Here is a 14,314-nt window from a genome sequence, read left to right as displayed (position 1 = left end):
GGCTGCCCGCCCCGCCCTCCCGAGGCCCCGCCCCTCCCGAGGCCCCGCCCCTCCAGGCCCCGCCCCTGACTAGGCCCCGCCCCCTCCCCAGGCCCCGCCCCGCGGCGGCCTCGCCCGCCCGCGCCCGCGGCGCCTCCTCCCCGCTCGCTCGGGAACCGCGCGTCCGGGCAGTCGGCCGCCGCTCGCAGGCGCCGCGCTCCTTCGCCCCCCTCCCCGACCCCTCCCCCGTCGCCGTGGTCGGGTAGCGTCTGGCGGGCGGCCTGCGGGCGGGCCGTCCCCTCGGTCTGCAGCCCACCCCCCACCCTTAAAGCGGCGGCGGGAAGATGAGGTTCCGGGAGCCGCTCCTGGGCGGCAGCGCCGCGATGCCCGGCGCCACCCTGCAGCGGGCCTGCCGCCTGCTCGTGGCCGTGTGCGCGCTGCACCTCGGCGTCACCGTCGTCTACTACCTGGCGGGCCGCGACCTGCGCCGCCTGCCCCAGCTCATCGGAGCGCCGCCGCCGCTGCAGGGGCAGCCCTCGGGGGAGCCCCGGCCCCGGGCCGCAGGGCCGCCGCCTCCGCTGGGCAGAGTCTCCTCCGAGCCGGCCGACAACCTGACCTCGGTACCCCTGTCCCCCACCACGGCACTGTCGTTGCCCGCGTGCCCCGAAGAGTCCCCGCTGCTCGGTAAGGACTCGTCTCCGAAGACCGGGACTCCCCCCACCCCCCAACACACACACTTCTTTCCCCGAGGTCTGATTTTCACGACTGCCAGCCCTCCTAATTCTAGATCGGATGGGGGGACCGATTGTCCCTTGGTTGGCGGTGGTCTCAAGGTCCTGGGGCCCGCTAGGGAAGCCCCTGGATGGACTCTTCCATCCCCGGCACCAGAGAAATCCCCCTAGAGACGTCTCTGCTCCGGCCCAAGGCTCAGAAGTTTTTGGAGTTTGGATCTGCTTCAGGCTTGGACCTGCCTCGCTGTACTAACATGAGTGGGAACTATCAGATGGCACAGAGCAACCCGCATCTGGGGGACTGACTGTGACCCCCCTAACCTCTCAGAGACGTTGACTTGTCTCTCTGTCCGGCTTTCACTAGAGCCACTTCCCTGAGGTTTTTTTTTTTTTTAACTTTTGGGCTAGTGACTCAACTGTGCTTAAGGTTTTCTTTCTGGTAAATGGAGATAATAGTATCTACTTAGGGGGTTACTGTGGAAGGGTAAATGAAACAGTGTAACTAAGGCTTTAATTAATGAGGATGAGCTCTCAGTGAGTTATTGTTGTGATGTTTCCTCTTCTGTGCAGAACCCTAACCTGGGGCCCTCTCTTCCATCCCCAACTTCCTCCTAAAAGTTTCCCCAAAGGAAAGTGAGCAGGGCCCTTCCCAGCGACAGAGGGCTTGTATACTTTTTTTGAGGGGGCGGGGGTGGGGGGGTGGGGCAGGAGGGCTAAAATGTAACTAGTTAGCTGAGACAAGCTGTCCTTTCCTGGCAGTCCTTGTCCAAGGGATCCATACTCAGCTTTTCAGCAGTTCATGGTAGACAGACAGCTCTGCTAGGTGGGTTTGCATTGTCTATGCTAGGAGGGGGGTAACCTCAGCGTGGACCTCTCTTTGACCCGAACGCACAGGCCTTCGGGTCTAAGGCCTCCACAGGTTGCTCCCAGGGTTACCAGACAGGTGGTCGTTCAGTTCTACTGCCAGGTTTTAGAGGAGGTCGTTCTGAGTGAGGGGCCCAGGCAGGCTGGCTGGCAGGCAGTGGGCCAATAGCTCTGTCACATTCCGGGAGAGCCCTGGCAGAGCAGGCCTTTCTACAGGCTCTTGCTCAATTTCTCCAACAATTACTGCAGTATTTTCATATCAAGTTTGGGAGGAACCTCTTGGAGTTGGTCAAACATGAAGTGTCATGAGGGAGTCTGTCTCAAAGCACAAAATTGAGCTCCTTTGGACTTAGTGACTAAGCTGAGAATCAGAGCAGATCTATTAAAAATGAAGTAGAATCTTTGTCCTGCTGCTAAATGTCTGACCTCAGGCACGGTACAGTTTCTTCCTCTTGTGTAAAGAGGGCTTGTCTGTGCTTACCTCACAGGGTTGTTTTGAGGACTAATCGAGGTTGTGTACATTAAATATAAGGCACGTAGCAGTAGGCATACAGCCCATGACAGCTCATAATCACGTAGCAGTGCAGTTTGTTTGAGACCTTGAAGTACCGTTTTTCTTAGACTCCCATGGAGATGGCTCTGAACAACACAGAGAAAAGAGGGAGAGGGTGACTGAGTCCTCCAGACCACAGGCGTTTTGCTTTTGTTTTTGATTGTGTCTGAGCAATGTGCAGAAAGGAAGAGAAATGAATTAGGAAATTAATGTTTAGTTGACTGGTGCTTAAGGTATAGGGCCTTCTTGGTAACATGGGAGAGTCGCAGCAGTGACTAGAGCTATGCTGTGTATTGCTTGGTTTGGCTTGGTAATATGGTGGTGTTAGTGAGCAGCTTGTCACCAGTTACTAGTGTTGCTAACTTGATTCTGAAATTGGCTGCTCAAAAGGCCTTCTTGAGAGAACACTTTGAAGGGCTGGGTGAGAGCCTGGCCTTCCTCTGAGGTTTGGCTGCCTTCTTGTGACTTGCATGGACTGCTGTGTATCCTGCTGCTGAGGCTGCAACCCCAGAAATGAGGGTAGGAGCCTTGTCTCCATTTTAACTGAGCCCTTAGGTTTGAATGGTTGGGTGAAGCATTTAGAGCAGAGTTCTTTGCCAAGGAGGGATCTCAAGAAAGCTGTAAATCTGTCTGGAGTGTGTGGGTTGGGGAAGGCAAACCCATCTGTTGAACTGGGCAGGTGTCGCTCAAAGCCCTCGCTGGGTGGTTTTGAGGTTGGTGGGAGAAAGCATCCGTGGGGGTTAGGGTTGTGGCCTTTTCACTCCTTGCAGTTCCTTTCCCCGACTTGGCTGTACTGTCTGGTGTCCAGAGGTCTGAGCCAGATGCTTGGATCCCTCTCAGCTCATAGCTGGTGGCTTTGAGGTGGTTAGGCACCAGGCTGGGCTGCTAATGGGTCACTGCTTGTTCTGTCTCTGGGTTGTCACTCAGAGCATTTGAATGGATTTCAGATAGGCTGGGCTCAGAACCCTGCCTCTGCACGTCAGGTGTGACTGTAGTGTTCGGAGTCCCTCTGTAGGTTCCTGTGAGGCCCTCCAGAAGTGTGGGCTGCAGCAGGGTAGGAGGCCTTCCTTGAATCCTCTCATTTTCCCCTAGAGTTCTAGGTAGTCTGGTCACCCCTTGGGGGTCTGCACCAGCCACACCGCACTGCTGACCCTGAGAGTGAGGCTCCCTTTTCTGGCCACCTGGGTGCTTGCCTGAGATGGAAGGAGCAGCAGCCTTACGGTTCTTTCCCGGAATGTTTATCTTTTTCCCGAATGTTTATCTGCTCAGATTTGGCACAGTCCAACATGATTTGACTGGCTGTGGCACAGGCAGTTGGCTTGGAGGCAGCGAGTGTGTGTGGAGTGTGTGTGTGTGGGGGGGGGGGATGTGGGCAGCAAGCACATCAGACTGGCCTGGTTGGGAAAAGCAGGGCTGGCCCTGGGGCTCAGCTAGGGTCTGGGATGGATACTACAGTTTCTCAAGGGAGCAAGGTGAGTTCTGGGGCTGCTTAAACCTCAAACACCCTTTGCCTAGCAGTGCTTTGAGGAGATCCTCTTCATTTGTTCAAAGAGAAAAGCAAGGGCTGGGGAAATGGCTTAGTGGTTAAGGCGTTTGCCTACAAAACCTAAGGACCCTGGTTCGATTCCCCCAAGACCCATGTAAGGCAGATGTACAAGTAGGCTCATGCATCTGGAGTGCCTTTGCAGTGGCTGGTGGCCCTGGCATACCCATTCACTCTTTCTCTCTTCCTCTCTTCCTCTTTCCCTCTCTCAAATAAATAAATAAATAAAATACTTTTTAAAAAAAGGAGAAGCAAGCAGCAGCTGTAGGTAACCCAGGCTCTGGGAGAGCATTTGTTCATGAGCCAGCTTCCCTGGTTTTCCTGGGTTCTGTTCGCTCAATGGTTTGCGTCCATCAAGGGTATAGTACGTGCTAGATCTCTGCTGGGCCCTTTACTCTCTGTGTCTCTCCAGCAGGCTGCTGCTGACCTCCGTGCGTGCACATGTGGACGTGAGCAGGACAGAGTGTACTGTGAGGCTGGGGAGAAGGCTATTTTTTTTCTTTTTTTTTTGGTTTTTCGAGGTAGGATCTCACTCTGGTCCAGGCTAACTTGGAATTAACTCTGTAGTCTCAGGGTGGCCTTGAACTCACGGCGATCCTCCTACCTCTGCCTCCCGAGTGCTGGGATTAAAGGCGTGCGCCACCACGCCCGGCTGAGAAGGCTATTTTTCACCCACCAGTTCTATGACTCTAGGGTGGAGTGTCATCCTAGGAGGAGGCATAGAGATCCTCACTGTGTTCAGACCTCGAAGCTATTGGGTTTAAGTAATTCATCCTTTAAATGAGTTGTGTCCTGCTCCTTTTTGCTGGGGGCAATCATTTATTGATATAAACCTGTCTAACAGTTGTGTTAGATATACCATGACCTTCCTGGAACAGAGAAAAGAGCTTGAAGACCTTAGCTTCTTCCAATTCAGGCAGATCCCCAGGTGGTCAAGAAAAAAGTGAGCCTTACTGTCATGGTCCTTCAGAAACACCTTCCATGAGTATCTGATTCATGTTCATGCCCAAACCTGGTTACTTTTTCACATATGGCATATTGTCAGTGGAAGTGATCCCTGTTTATAATTTACTTTAGACTTAACGAAGATGTGGCTTAGTGGTAGAATGTTCAGGGCTCTGGATTCAACGTTAGCATTGCAAAAAAAAAAAAAAAATTGAAATAAAATAATCCCATGTCCAGCTGGGTGTGGTGGTACATGCCTTTAATCCCAGCACTCAGGAGGCAGAGGTAGGAGGATCCCCAAAAGTTCAAGGCCACCCTGAGACTACATAGTGAGTTATAGGTCAGCCTGGGCTAGAGTGAGACCCTACCTCAAAAAATTTTTAAAAAAAATCCCCAGGTTTGAACAAGTGTGAGAGTTTTCCTTCTTGTGCAAAAGGGTTTCACAGGAGCAGGTGGAAGTTCCTTGGGGCACAGAGAATAAGAGCCAGATGTGGTATTGAACTCAAACTGCAGTTTCTTGGCATAGCACCCCAAAAGGAGACTGGTTCTCTTCTCAAAGTTAACGTAGATACTTAGTACAGTTGCCTGATAGGGCCCAGAGTTTGGGAAGTGGATCTTTTATAAGGTGTATCTATGAGTCAGCTCAAAGTTCTTTTTTTTTTTTTCCTGAGGTAGGGTCTCACTTTGGTCCAGGCTGACCTGGAATTAACTATGTAGTCTCAGGGTGGTCTTGAACTCATGGCAATCCTCCTACCTCTGCCTCCCCAGTGCTGGGATTAAAGGCACGCACCACCACGCCCAGCTATTTTTTTTTTTTCGAGGTAGGGTCTCACTCTGGTCCAGGCTGACCTGGAATTAACTCTGTAGTCTCAGGGTGGCCTTGAACTCACGGTGATTCTCCTACCTCTGCCTCCCGAGGGCTGGGATTAAAGGAGGGCGCCACCACGCCCAGCTCCAACTATTTTTTTTTTAAAGGTTACTATTTGAGAGAGAATGTGTGTGTGTATAGTATATATGTATACACACACACACACACACACACACACACACACACACACTTTTTGCCAGGGCCTCTTGCCACTGCAAACAAATTCCAGACACTTTGCATGGGTACTGGGAAATTAAACCCAGGCAGTTAGATTTTACAAGCAAGTGCCTTTAATCACTGAGCCATCTTTCTAGCCCTCAAAGGTTATTATTATCATTATTTTGTTTTGTTTCTTTGAGGTGGGGTCTCACTCTAGCCCAGGCTGACCTGGGATTCACTATGGAGTCTCAGGGTGGCCTCGAACTCACGGCAATCCTCCTACCTCTGCCTCCCGAGTGCTGGGATTAAAGGCGTGCACCACCACGCCTGGCTTTTTTTTTGGGGGGGGGGGTTAAGATTTTTTTATTTGACTAGCCTGGGACTACAGAGTGAGTTCCATTTCAGCCTGGGCTAAAGTGAGACCTGAACCCCCCCCAAAAAAATGTGACAGAGAAGGAGGGCAAGTATGAATGGGCCATGGTCTCCTGCCATTGCAAATGAACACCATGCACCATTTTGTGTGTCTGGCTTTACGTCAGTACTGGGGAATTGAACCCAGGCTGTCTGGTTTTTATAAGCAAGTACCTTTATCCCCTGAGCCATCTCTCCAGCTCTCAAAGGTCTTAAGTAGATGTTCTTAATGACTAAGGCACCTGGTGACTTTTTTAGTTTTGTACTGTGTGAACACTAAAATTACAGAGAAGGCAAAATGTCTTCCCTGTAGCAACTCACAGTTTAAGCAAGGAAGACAATTAAGTGACTCTAACATGTAGAAAACTGGTGTGTGTGTGTGTGTGTGTGTGTGTGTGTGTGTGTGTGTATGTGTGTATTCATCTTTCCCCCTAATAGTGTCATTTCTTTCAGACCCAGAGTTGATATCAGTTCTTCCATCCTGGTTTTATTTGATTGTGTGAAAATTTTCCTCTCTCTCTGAAACTGTACATTAGCTCTGTCAGGTACTCTTAACTTGCTGCTTGCTAATGATTATAATAAGACATCCGCAGCCATCTGCCTGGGTATTACCGTCTCTGGGTAGCAGCAGGGGAGGGATTTCCAGGCTAATATAGGGGTTGTGAATGATAGGACAGTTAATGCCAAGGGAGTCCAAGTCCCCCCCCTCTCAGACAGATTCCACTCTAGGGACCAGCCAGGCTTTGACAGTGAGGGTCAGCAGACTCAGTTTAGGCTCAGTTGGGCTGTGAGCATCTGGGAAAGTGGCCCAGTTATTCTATAGTCAAACCTAGTGATTTCTCCAGGACCCACTTAACGCTGGCTCTTGCACCTTGTTCCCACTCGTTGTCCCTGCCTGTTCTTGCCAAGAGAAAGAGGCTGGAATTTTGTTTGTCCTCCTACCCGCCCCCCCCCATCCCCTCGCCTAGGTAGGGTTTCACTGTTAGTCCAGGCTGACCTGGAATTCACTATGTAGTCTCAGGGTGGCCTCGAACTCATGGCGATCAAGTGCTGCACCACCATGCCCACCCAGCTGAGGCTGGAATTTTGCTCAAATCCACATCCATCTGGAAATTCCAAGGGAGTGGCAGTCTTGTCTAATGGCCTCCCTTTTGGCTTTCCTTTGAGAGCCTGGTACTGTGATTATTTTATATTTGGTTCTGGAATAGTCTGATGTGCTCCTTGGGCTAGCCATCTAGAACTGGACTTATTGGGGAGTTAAGGCATGAGATTGGCCTCCACAGGTACCTTCAGCCTGCCTCCCTGTCCCTAAGCTGGGGGAGGTCTCTTGGAAGCTGACGGCAGCAGTGACTGGAGAGTCCTCAGTGTCAGAGCCTTTGTCCCTGCCTCTGCAGGATGAGGAAATCCCTCTGAAAAGAGCCCTCTAGTTAGAAGATCTTGGTGGCTTGGGGGCGGGGAACAGGGCTTGGCTGGGGCTGCTTCCGTGTGAACGTGGCCTAAAGGGATTCGACCTCAGGAGACCAAGGGGTGAGTCATTCATACACTTGGTGTTTCAGGTTCCTCAGTTCAGTGTGAGCTTGGCCCCTCCCCCATATCATTGGCTATTGCTGAATTCTTTTTTCTTTCTATTTTTTTTCGAGGTAGGGTCTCACTCTAGCTCAGGTTGACCTGGAACTCACTGTGGAGTCTCAGGGTGGCCTCAAATTCAAGGCGATCCTCCTACCTCTGCCTCCCAAGTGCTGGGAATAAAGGTGTGCACCACCACACCCAGCTCCATGTAGCTAAAATTCTTTAGCAGTGATGCTAAGTTTTGTCTGGGTGTGTTCTGGAGGTTCTTTTCCACCCCAACCCCTCACCAAGCAGCCTCTCCAAAGCCCCTCACAAAGTCCAGAGGGGAGAATGGTTTACCTCACTCGAATGTCAGATCTTGCTTTACTTTTTGTGTGTGTGGATTTTTGGGGAGAGGGGGGAGTTTGGGGGTGAGAATAATCTCTTCATTTTGTGCAAACAAATGCAAGGGCTGGGGGTATAGCTCAGTGGTAGGCCTTGTGTATTTGAGGTCTTCAATTTGATCTCTAGTTCTAAAAAACAAAGCAGGCTAATTAAAAATAATTTGCAAAATTGAGAGGGGACTAGCCAGGTGTGGTGGTGTACACCTTTAATCCCAACATTTGCCTTTATTCCTAGTGAATTCCAGGCCAGCCTGGGACAGTGAGATCCTACCTGGAAAAACAAACATACACCCCAAAAAAATAAAAATAAAAACCTGAAGGGGGAAGAAGCATACCCATATTCTTTTTCTTATACATGTTTAAGAATGTGGTTGATATCTGTCTTATTTCTGTTTTATTTAATATATATTTAATATTTTATATTTATTTAATATATATATGTATATTTTATATTTATTTAATATATATATATGTATGTATGCATGCATGTTTATATATGTGTGTGTGTATGTATGTGTGTGTGTATATATATATACAGGTAGGGTCTAACTCTAGCTTAGGCTGACCTTGAATTCACTTTGTAGTCTCAAAGTGGCCTCAAACTCATGGTAAGTCTCCTACTTCTGCTTCCTGAGTGCTAGAGAGAGAATGGGTGTGCCAGGGTTTCCAGCCACTGTAAATGAACTCCAGGTGCATGTACTACCTTGTATATCTGGCTTATGTGGGTACTGAGGAAACGAACCTGGGTCCTTGGGCTTAGCAGGCAAGTTCCTTAACCACTAAGCCATCTCTCCAGCTCCAAATCAATTTACATAATAAGTTCATGTAGGTAGCCTGGCATTCAGCCTTTTGCACTTGCATTCTGTTACAGTTTTGGTCCTATGCCTTTCTCATTAAGTCACAAAGGTGGGCGGGGTTTGTAGCTCAGTGTAAACCAGGCGGCGCTAGTGTGTGTGATGACTTGGGCTTGGTCACCAGCACCACCTTTGAAAATAAAAAATAAAATAAATAAAACCAACTAACAAATCACAAGGCCAATATCATCCCCTTTCAACTAAATATTCCATAACTTTCTTTATCATGTAACTTTAAATTTTTTTATCATTTTATTTATTAATTAGAGACAGAGGGAGAGAGAGAGAGAGAGAGAGAGAGAGAGAAATGGCCACACCAGGGCCTCTAGCCACTACAAATGAACTCCAGATGCATGCTCCACGATGTGCATCTGGCTTACATGGGACCTGGAGAATCAAACCTAGGTCCTTAGGCAAGCACCTTAACCACTCAGTTATCTCTCTAGCCCTATCATGTAACTTTTGTCAAGCACATATGCATAGAGGTTTTTTCTCTAAAAAGTACAGTTTTATGTACAAGGCTTACATAAAACTGTACTTTTTAGATGGCTTTTATAGGAGTGTTTTCTCAAAGAAAAAAAAGAATGAAGCCGGGCGTGGTGACGCACGCCTTTAATCCCAGCATTTGGGAGGCAGAGGTAGGAGGATTGCCATGAGTTTGAGGGCACCCTGAGACTCCTTAGTGAATTCCAGGTCAGCCTGGGCTAGAGTGAGACCCTACCTCAAAAAACAAAAAAAAGAAAAAGAAAAAAACCTAATGAATGCTTTTTAAGAAGCAGTAGGTTTTTTTTTTTCTTGGTGTGTGTATGCATGTGTGATGTGCATGTGTTTATGTATGTGTGTACTGGTTGGTGTTCATGCATATGTGTGCATGTAGAGGCTGGAGGTGGATGTCCTTTCCAGTCTCTACCTTATTTATTTTATTTTATTTTATTTTATTAAAGGCATGCACCACCACACCCGGCTCTATCTTTTTTTTTTTTTTTTTAGTTTTAGTTTTATTTATTTGAGAGAGGCAGATAGAGAAAGAATGAGTGCTCCAGGGCCTCCAACCCCTGCCAATGAACTCCAGATGCATGCGCCACCTTGTGCATCTGGCTTGCGTAGGTCCTGGGGAATTGAACCTCGAACCGGGGTCCTTAGGCTTCATAGGCAAGCCCTTAACCACTAAGCCATCTCTCCAGCCCTTATTTTATTCTTTTGAGTCAGATCTCTCACTGAACCTAGACTTCACTGACTGCTGGACTGGCTTACCAGTAAGCCCTAGAGATCCATGTGTCAGCCACGCCCTAGTCCAGCAGTTGTGTGTGGGTTCTGAGGGTCTGAACTCAGGGGGTCATCATGCTTAGGCTGTGAACATTTCACCCTCCGAGCTCTTCCCCAGCCTAGGAAGCACTGAGTGTTTAAGCTGTCAGGCAAAGGGTAGAGCCATCAGAAATTACAGGTCTGCATAGCGCTGGCAGATGAATATCACTTATTTTTGAATGATGTGTCTAGAATTCTGATTAAAAAGGGAACTAGAGCCAGGCGTGGTGGCACACGCCTTTAATCCCAGCACCCGGGAGGCAGAGGTAGGATCACCTTGAGTTGGAGGCTACCCTGAGATGACATAGTGAATTCCAAGTCAGCCTGGGCTACAGTGAGACCCTACCTCGAAAAACAAAAAAACAAAAACAAAACCAAAACTACCTCAAAAAAACAAAACACAACAAAAATAACAGCAACAAAAAAGGGAACTAGGACCAGGAAAGTACCTCAGTACCTGGGGTAGGGGCAGAGGGTCAGGCTGCAGGACAGATCCTGGGATCTGGCTGAGCAGAGATCTCTTGTGAAGAGAGTCCGTGGGAGTGGTGCTTTCTCAGTAACTTCTCCATCTGTTTCCTTAGCTGCCAAGTCCCTAATGCAGCTCTAAGGGCTGGTGCTAGATGAATACCAGTAGGCCAACCCAGTGCTGTTGTGGTCACTGAGATGTGACACAGAGGAGAGGTGGGGACAAGCCCAGCAAATCAGGTTTCTGGAACACGCAGCCTTTACCCATTCACGTGTTCCTGATTCCGGGGAGGGACCTTGCAGTGAGCGTTCTTTAGGCTTCTGGGAATTCTCTGCAGGCAGACTGCCAGCAGAGCAGAGAGGCTGGCCCTCAGCGGGGACTTGGTGGATTGGATCAATAAAGCTTCAAGCTGCTGGGCTTGGCTGTTCCCAAGGATGGATGACGACTATGTGTGTGTGTGTGTATATATATATGTTGTTTTTTTTGGTTTTTTTTTGAGGTAGGGGCTCAGGCTGACATGGAATTCACTGTGCAGTCTCAGGGTGGCCTCGAACTCAGGCCGATCCTCCTACCTCTGCCTCCCGAGTGCTGGGATTAAAGGCGTGCTCCCCCACGCCCGGCTACAAGGAATATATTTTAAAGTTACTCCATTTTGGATGCTCTGTGAGGCTAAGTTCTCTTCTGTGGGAATGTTGGGTGTTGAAGTTGCCAGAGGTCACTTGGCACCAAGCCTTGGGATTGAGGGCAAAGCTGCATTGAGAGGAGGGGCAGGATTCTGCAGACCAGCATGACCCATGCAGCGTGAGGTCAGGCTCTTTCCTGCCCCACCACATGGGCCTCATCACAGGGAGGGGCCCTGGCTGGGGCTTCAATAATTGCTTGGCCTCATGACAGGGTATGTTCTAAAAATGCCTTTACCATTTTCTTTAGAAGTTTCTTCCTGTTTTGCATAATGTCCTTTTGCCTCTGACATCCTGAAATGCCAGGGCTGCCATTGGTATGGCAGGACACCACCAAGTTGAAAAAATAAGACAGGAAAGGACCCTGAGATAAGAAGGGCTCTTGTGGTACAGGAGATTGGGAACTTTCTCTGGAAATGTCCAGCGTGCAGATAAGCACAGCACACAGCCTGAGCAGGGGCCCTGCCTGACCAGCAAGGGAGCTTCCTCCTAAAGTCAGGAGGGGTCCCGAGGAAGACCTCAAGCAAGGACTCATTTGCTCATTCAGCACGCTTACAGTAACTACATTATATGAAGACATGAAAAGGGCTGGCCCCCTGCTCTCAGGAAGCCCCTTACAGTGGAAGGACTCTTGGTCAGCGAGAGGGAGCCTTGGAGCACAGAGGTACAGAAGAGGGACCGGGAGTCAAATGGACAGTCTGGGCCAGGGCCAGAGTCAGAAACGAAGGGCCTCTTCCAACTAATGTTGGCTGCTCTGTGTCAGCATGCTCTTGTCGGGAGGGGCAGGGACCCAAGGCCGAAAGTGCTCTGTGGTTTCTTCCAGCTGGTGTCGCAAGGCTGAAGTCTCACCTGTTGCTTACAGTTACTGACAGGGCAGGAGAGGGAAGGAAATGAAGGTAGAGTGAGCGGAAGATGATCAGAGAGGAGGTGGTGGGGTTGGGACTCTTGGGGACTGTTGCTGGCCAGCAGCCAGCTGAGGGAACACAGTGAAGGGAAAGCGAGGTATAGAGGGAGCTGTTTTCTTTTCTTTTTTTTTTTAAATATTTTTGGTTCATTTTTTATTTATTTACTTATTTGAGAGCGACAGACACAGAGAGAAAGACAGATAGAGAGAGAGAGAGAACGGGCGCGCCAGGGCTTCCAGCCTCTGCAAACGAACTCCAGACGCGTGCGCCCCGTTGTGCATCTGGCTCACGTGGGACCTGGGGAACCGAGCCTTGAACCGGGGTCCTTAGGCTTCACAGGCAAGCACTTAACCGCTAAGCCATCTCTCCAGCCCTAGAGGGAGCTGTTTTATGGTCTGTCGCGGGTAGAACCTAGAAGGACACTGGATTCTCAGTTCTGCCGTAGGGCCTAAGGTCAGGCTAGACTCCTTTGGTTCATGTTGCCTTTCTGAAGTTTGGGCTGAATCTTTTGGTCTTTTAACACCCTTCTTTCTCTACCTCCTAATTTTTTAAATTAATTAATTTGAGAGAGAGAGAGAGATAGAGAGATAGAGAAAGAGGCAGGTAGAGAGAAAGAGGGAGAGGGAGGGAGAGAATGGACACAGCAGGACCTCTAGCTACTCTATACGAACTCCAGATGCTTGCGTCACCTTGTGCATCTGGTATATGTGGGTCCTGGGGAATCAAACCTGGGTCCTTAGGCTTGGCAGGCAAATACATTAACCACTAAGCCATCTCTCCAGACCTTACTGTTTGTTTTTGTTTGTGGTAATACTACATATAGTCTTCCTGAGGGTACCTTGAGGCCATGGATAAAACTAAACCCCACATATATGTCATTTTTCTTCCTATGCGTATTTATCTATGCAAAGTTTAATGTCTAAATCAGGCATAGGCATAGTCAGGTACAATAAGTAATAAATAAAAACAGTAAAAAAATTTACAACAGTATGTTGTAATAAAACCTATTTAAGTTTATATATATATATATATATGTACATATATATATATATATATATATATATATATATATATATATATATTTTTTTTTTTTTTTTTGGTTTTTCAAGGTAGGGTCTCACTGTAGCCCAGGCTGACCTGGAATTCACTATGGAGTCTCAAGGTGGCCTCAAATTCACGGCAGTCCTCCCACCTCTGCCTCCCGAGTGCTGGGATTAAAGGCGTGAGCCACCACGCCAGGCAAGTTTATATATTTTTTATTTCTGGAATTTTCCGCGTAATATTTTCAGACCTCAGTTTATGCTGGGTAACTTTTTTTTTTTTTAAATGGAGGAAGGGATATTTATTGAAGCTTACAGAGGCAGGGGGGCTTCCATAATGGCAGAAGAATCTGGCCTGCTTACACAGGACCAAACACAGAGAGAGAAGCACAAGCCTAAAGCCACACAGCACAGCACACTTCAAGAACTTCAGCTAGGCACACTTTGCATATCTTTAGATTGAAATCTCAAACACCACCATACCTTAAGATCTGCCCAGTAACATCACCTCCAGTCAGGCGACTGCAGATGCAAACTACAAACTAATAAAACAGTGAATATATTGGGGGTCATATTTTCAAACTACCTCATTCTGTCCCTGACCCTCAACAGATTCACAATCATCACACATTGTAAATTTTACTCAGTTCAATTCTAAAGGTATGCTGGGTAACTTTTGAAATGGAGTGACTGAAATAGTGGGATGATGCTGAATAAGATGGGATGACTGTAGTTCTTATTTGTGATGATTTTGACTTTGGCTTTATAGGCTGTCTTTTTTAAAATTTTTATTTATGCATTTATTGGAGAGACAGAACAAGGCGGGGGGAGGAAGGGAGAGAATGGACACAACAGGGCCTCTTCCAGCCACTGCAAACAAACTCCAGACGCGTGTACCACCTAGTACATCTGGCTTACATGGGTAGTGGGGAATCAAACCTGTATCCTTAGGCTTCATAGGCAAGTGCTTTAACTGCTAAACCATCTCTCCAGCCACTATATATTGTGTTTTCTTTAATATTTTATTTTATATTTTAAAATTCATTTATTTAGAGAGAG

The 14,314-nt window shown here is 48.4% G+C and overlaps 1 protein-coding gene across 2 annotated transcripts in view; it reads left to right on the top strand.

Moving 5' to 3' along the window:
* The first annotated feature begins 256 nt into the window (after nucleotides 1-256).
* The window catches only part of B4galt1 (beta-1,4-galactosyltransferase 1), a 58,147-nt gene continuing 44,089 nt past the window's right edge, over nucleotides 257-14,314 (top strand). Inside the window, exon 1 of one of the 2 annotated variants that reach the window (XM_045134015.1) lies at nucleotides 257-663. In XM_045134015.1, coding sequence (XP_044989950.1) covers nucleotides 324-663 — 340 coding nt within the window. In that variant the 5' untranslated portion in view covers nucleotides 257-323. The remainder of the gene's footprint in view (nucleotides 664-14,314) is intronic. The other variant, XM_004658379.2, reaches the window with a different exon arrangement.

Source organism: Jaculus jaculus, chromosome 1 (genome assembly GCF_020740685.1).
Source record: "Jaculus jaculus isolate mJacJac1 chromosome 1, mJacJac1.mat.Y.cur, whole genome shotgun sequence".
Lineage (NCBI taxonomy): Eukaryota > Metazoa > Chordata > Mammalia > Rodentia > Dipodidae > Jaculus > Jaculus jaculus.
The sequence above is the reverse complement of the archived record's forward strand: the minus strand, read 5'-3'. Positions and strand labels throughout refer to the sequence as shown.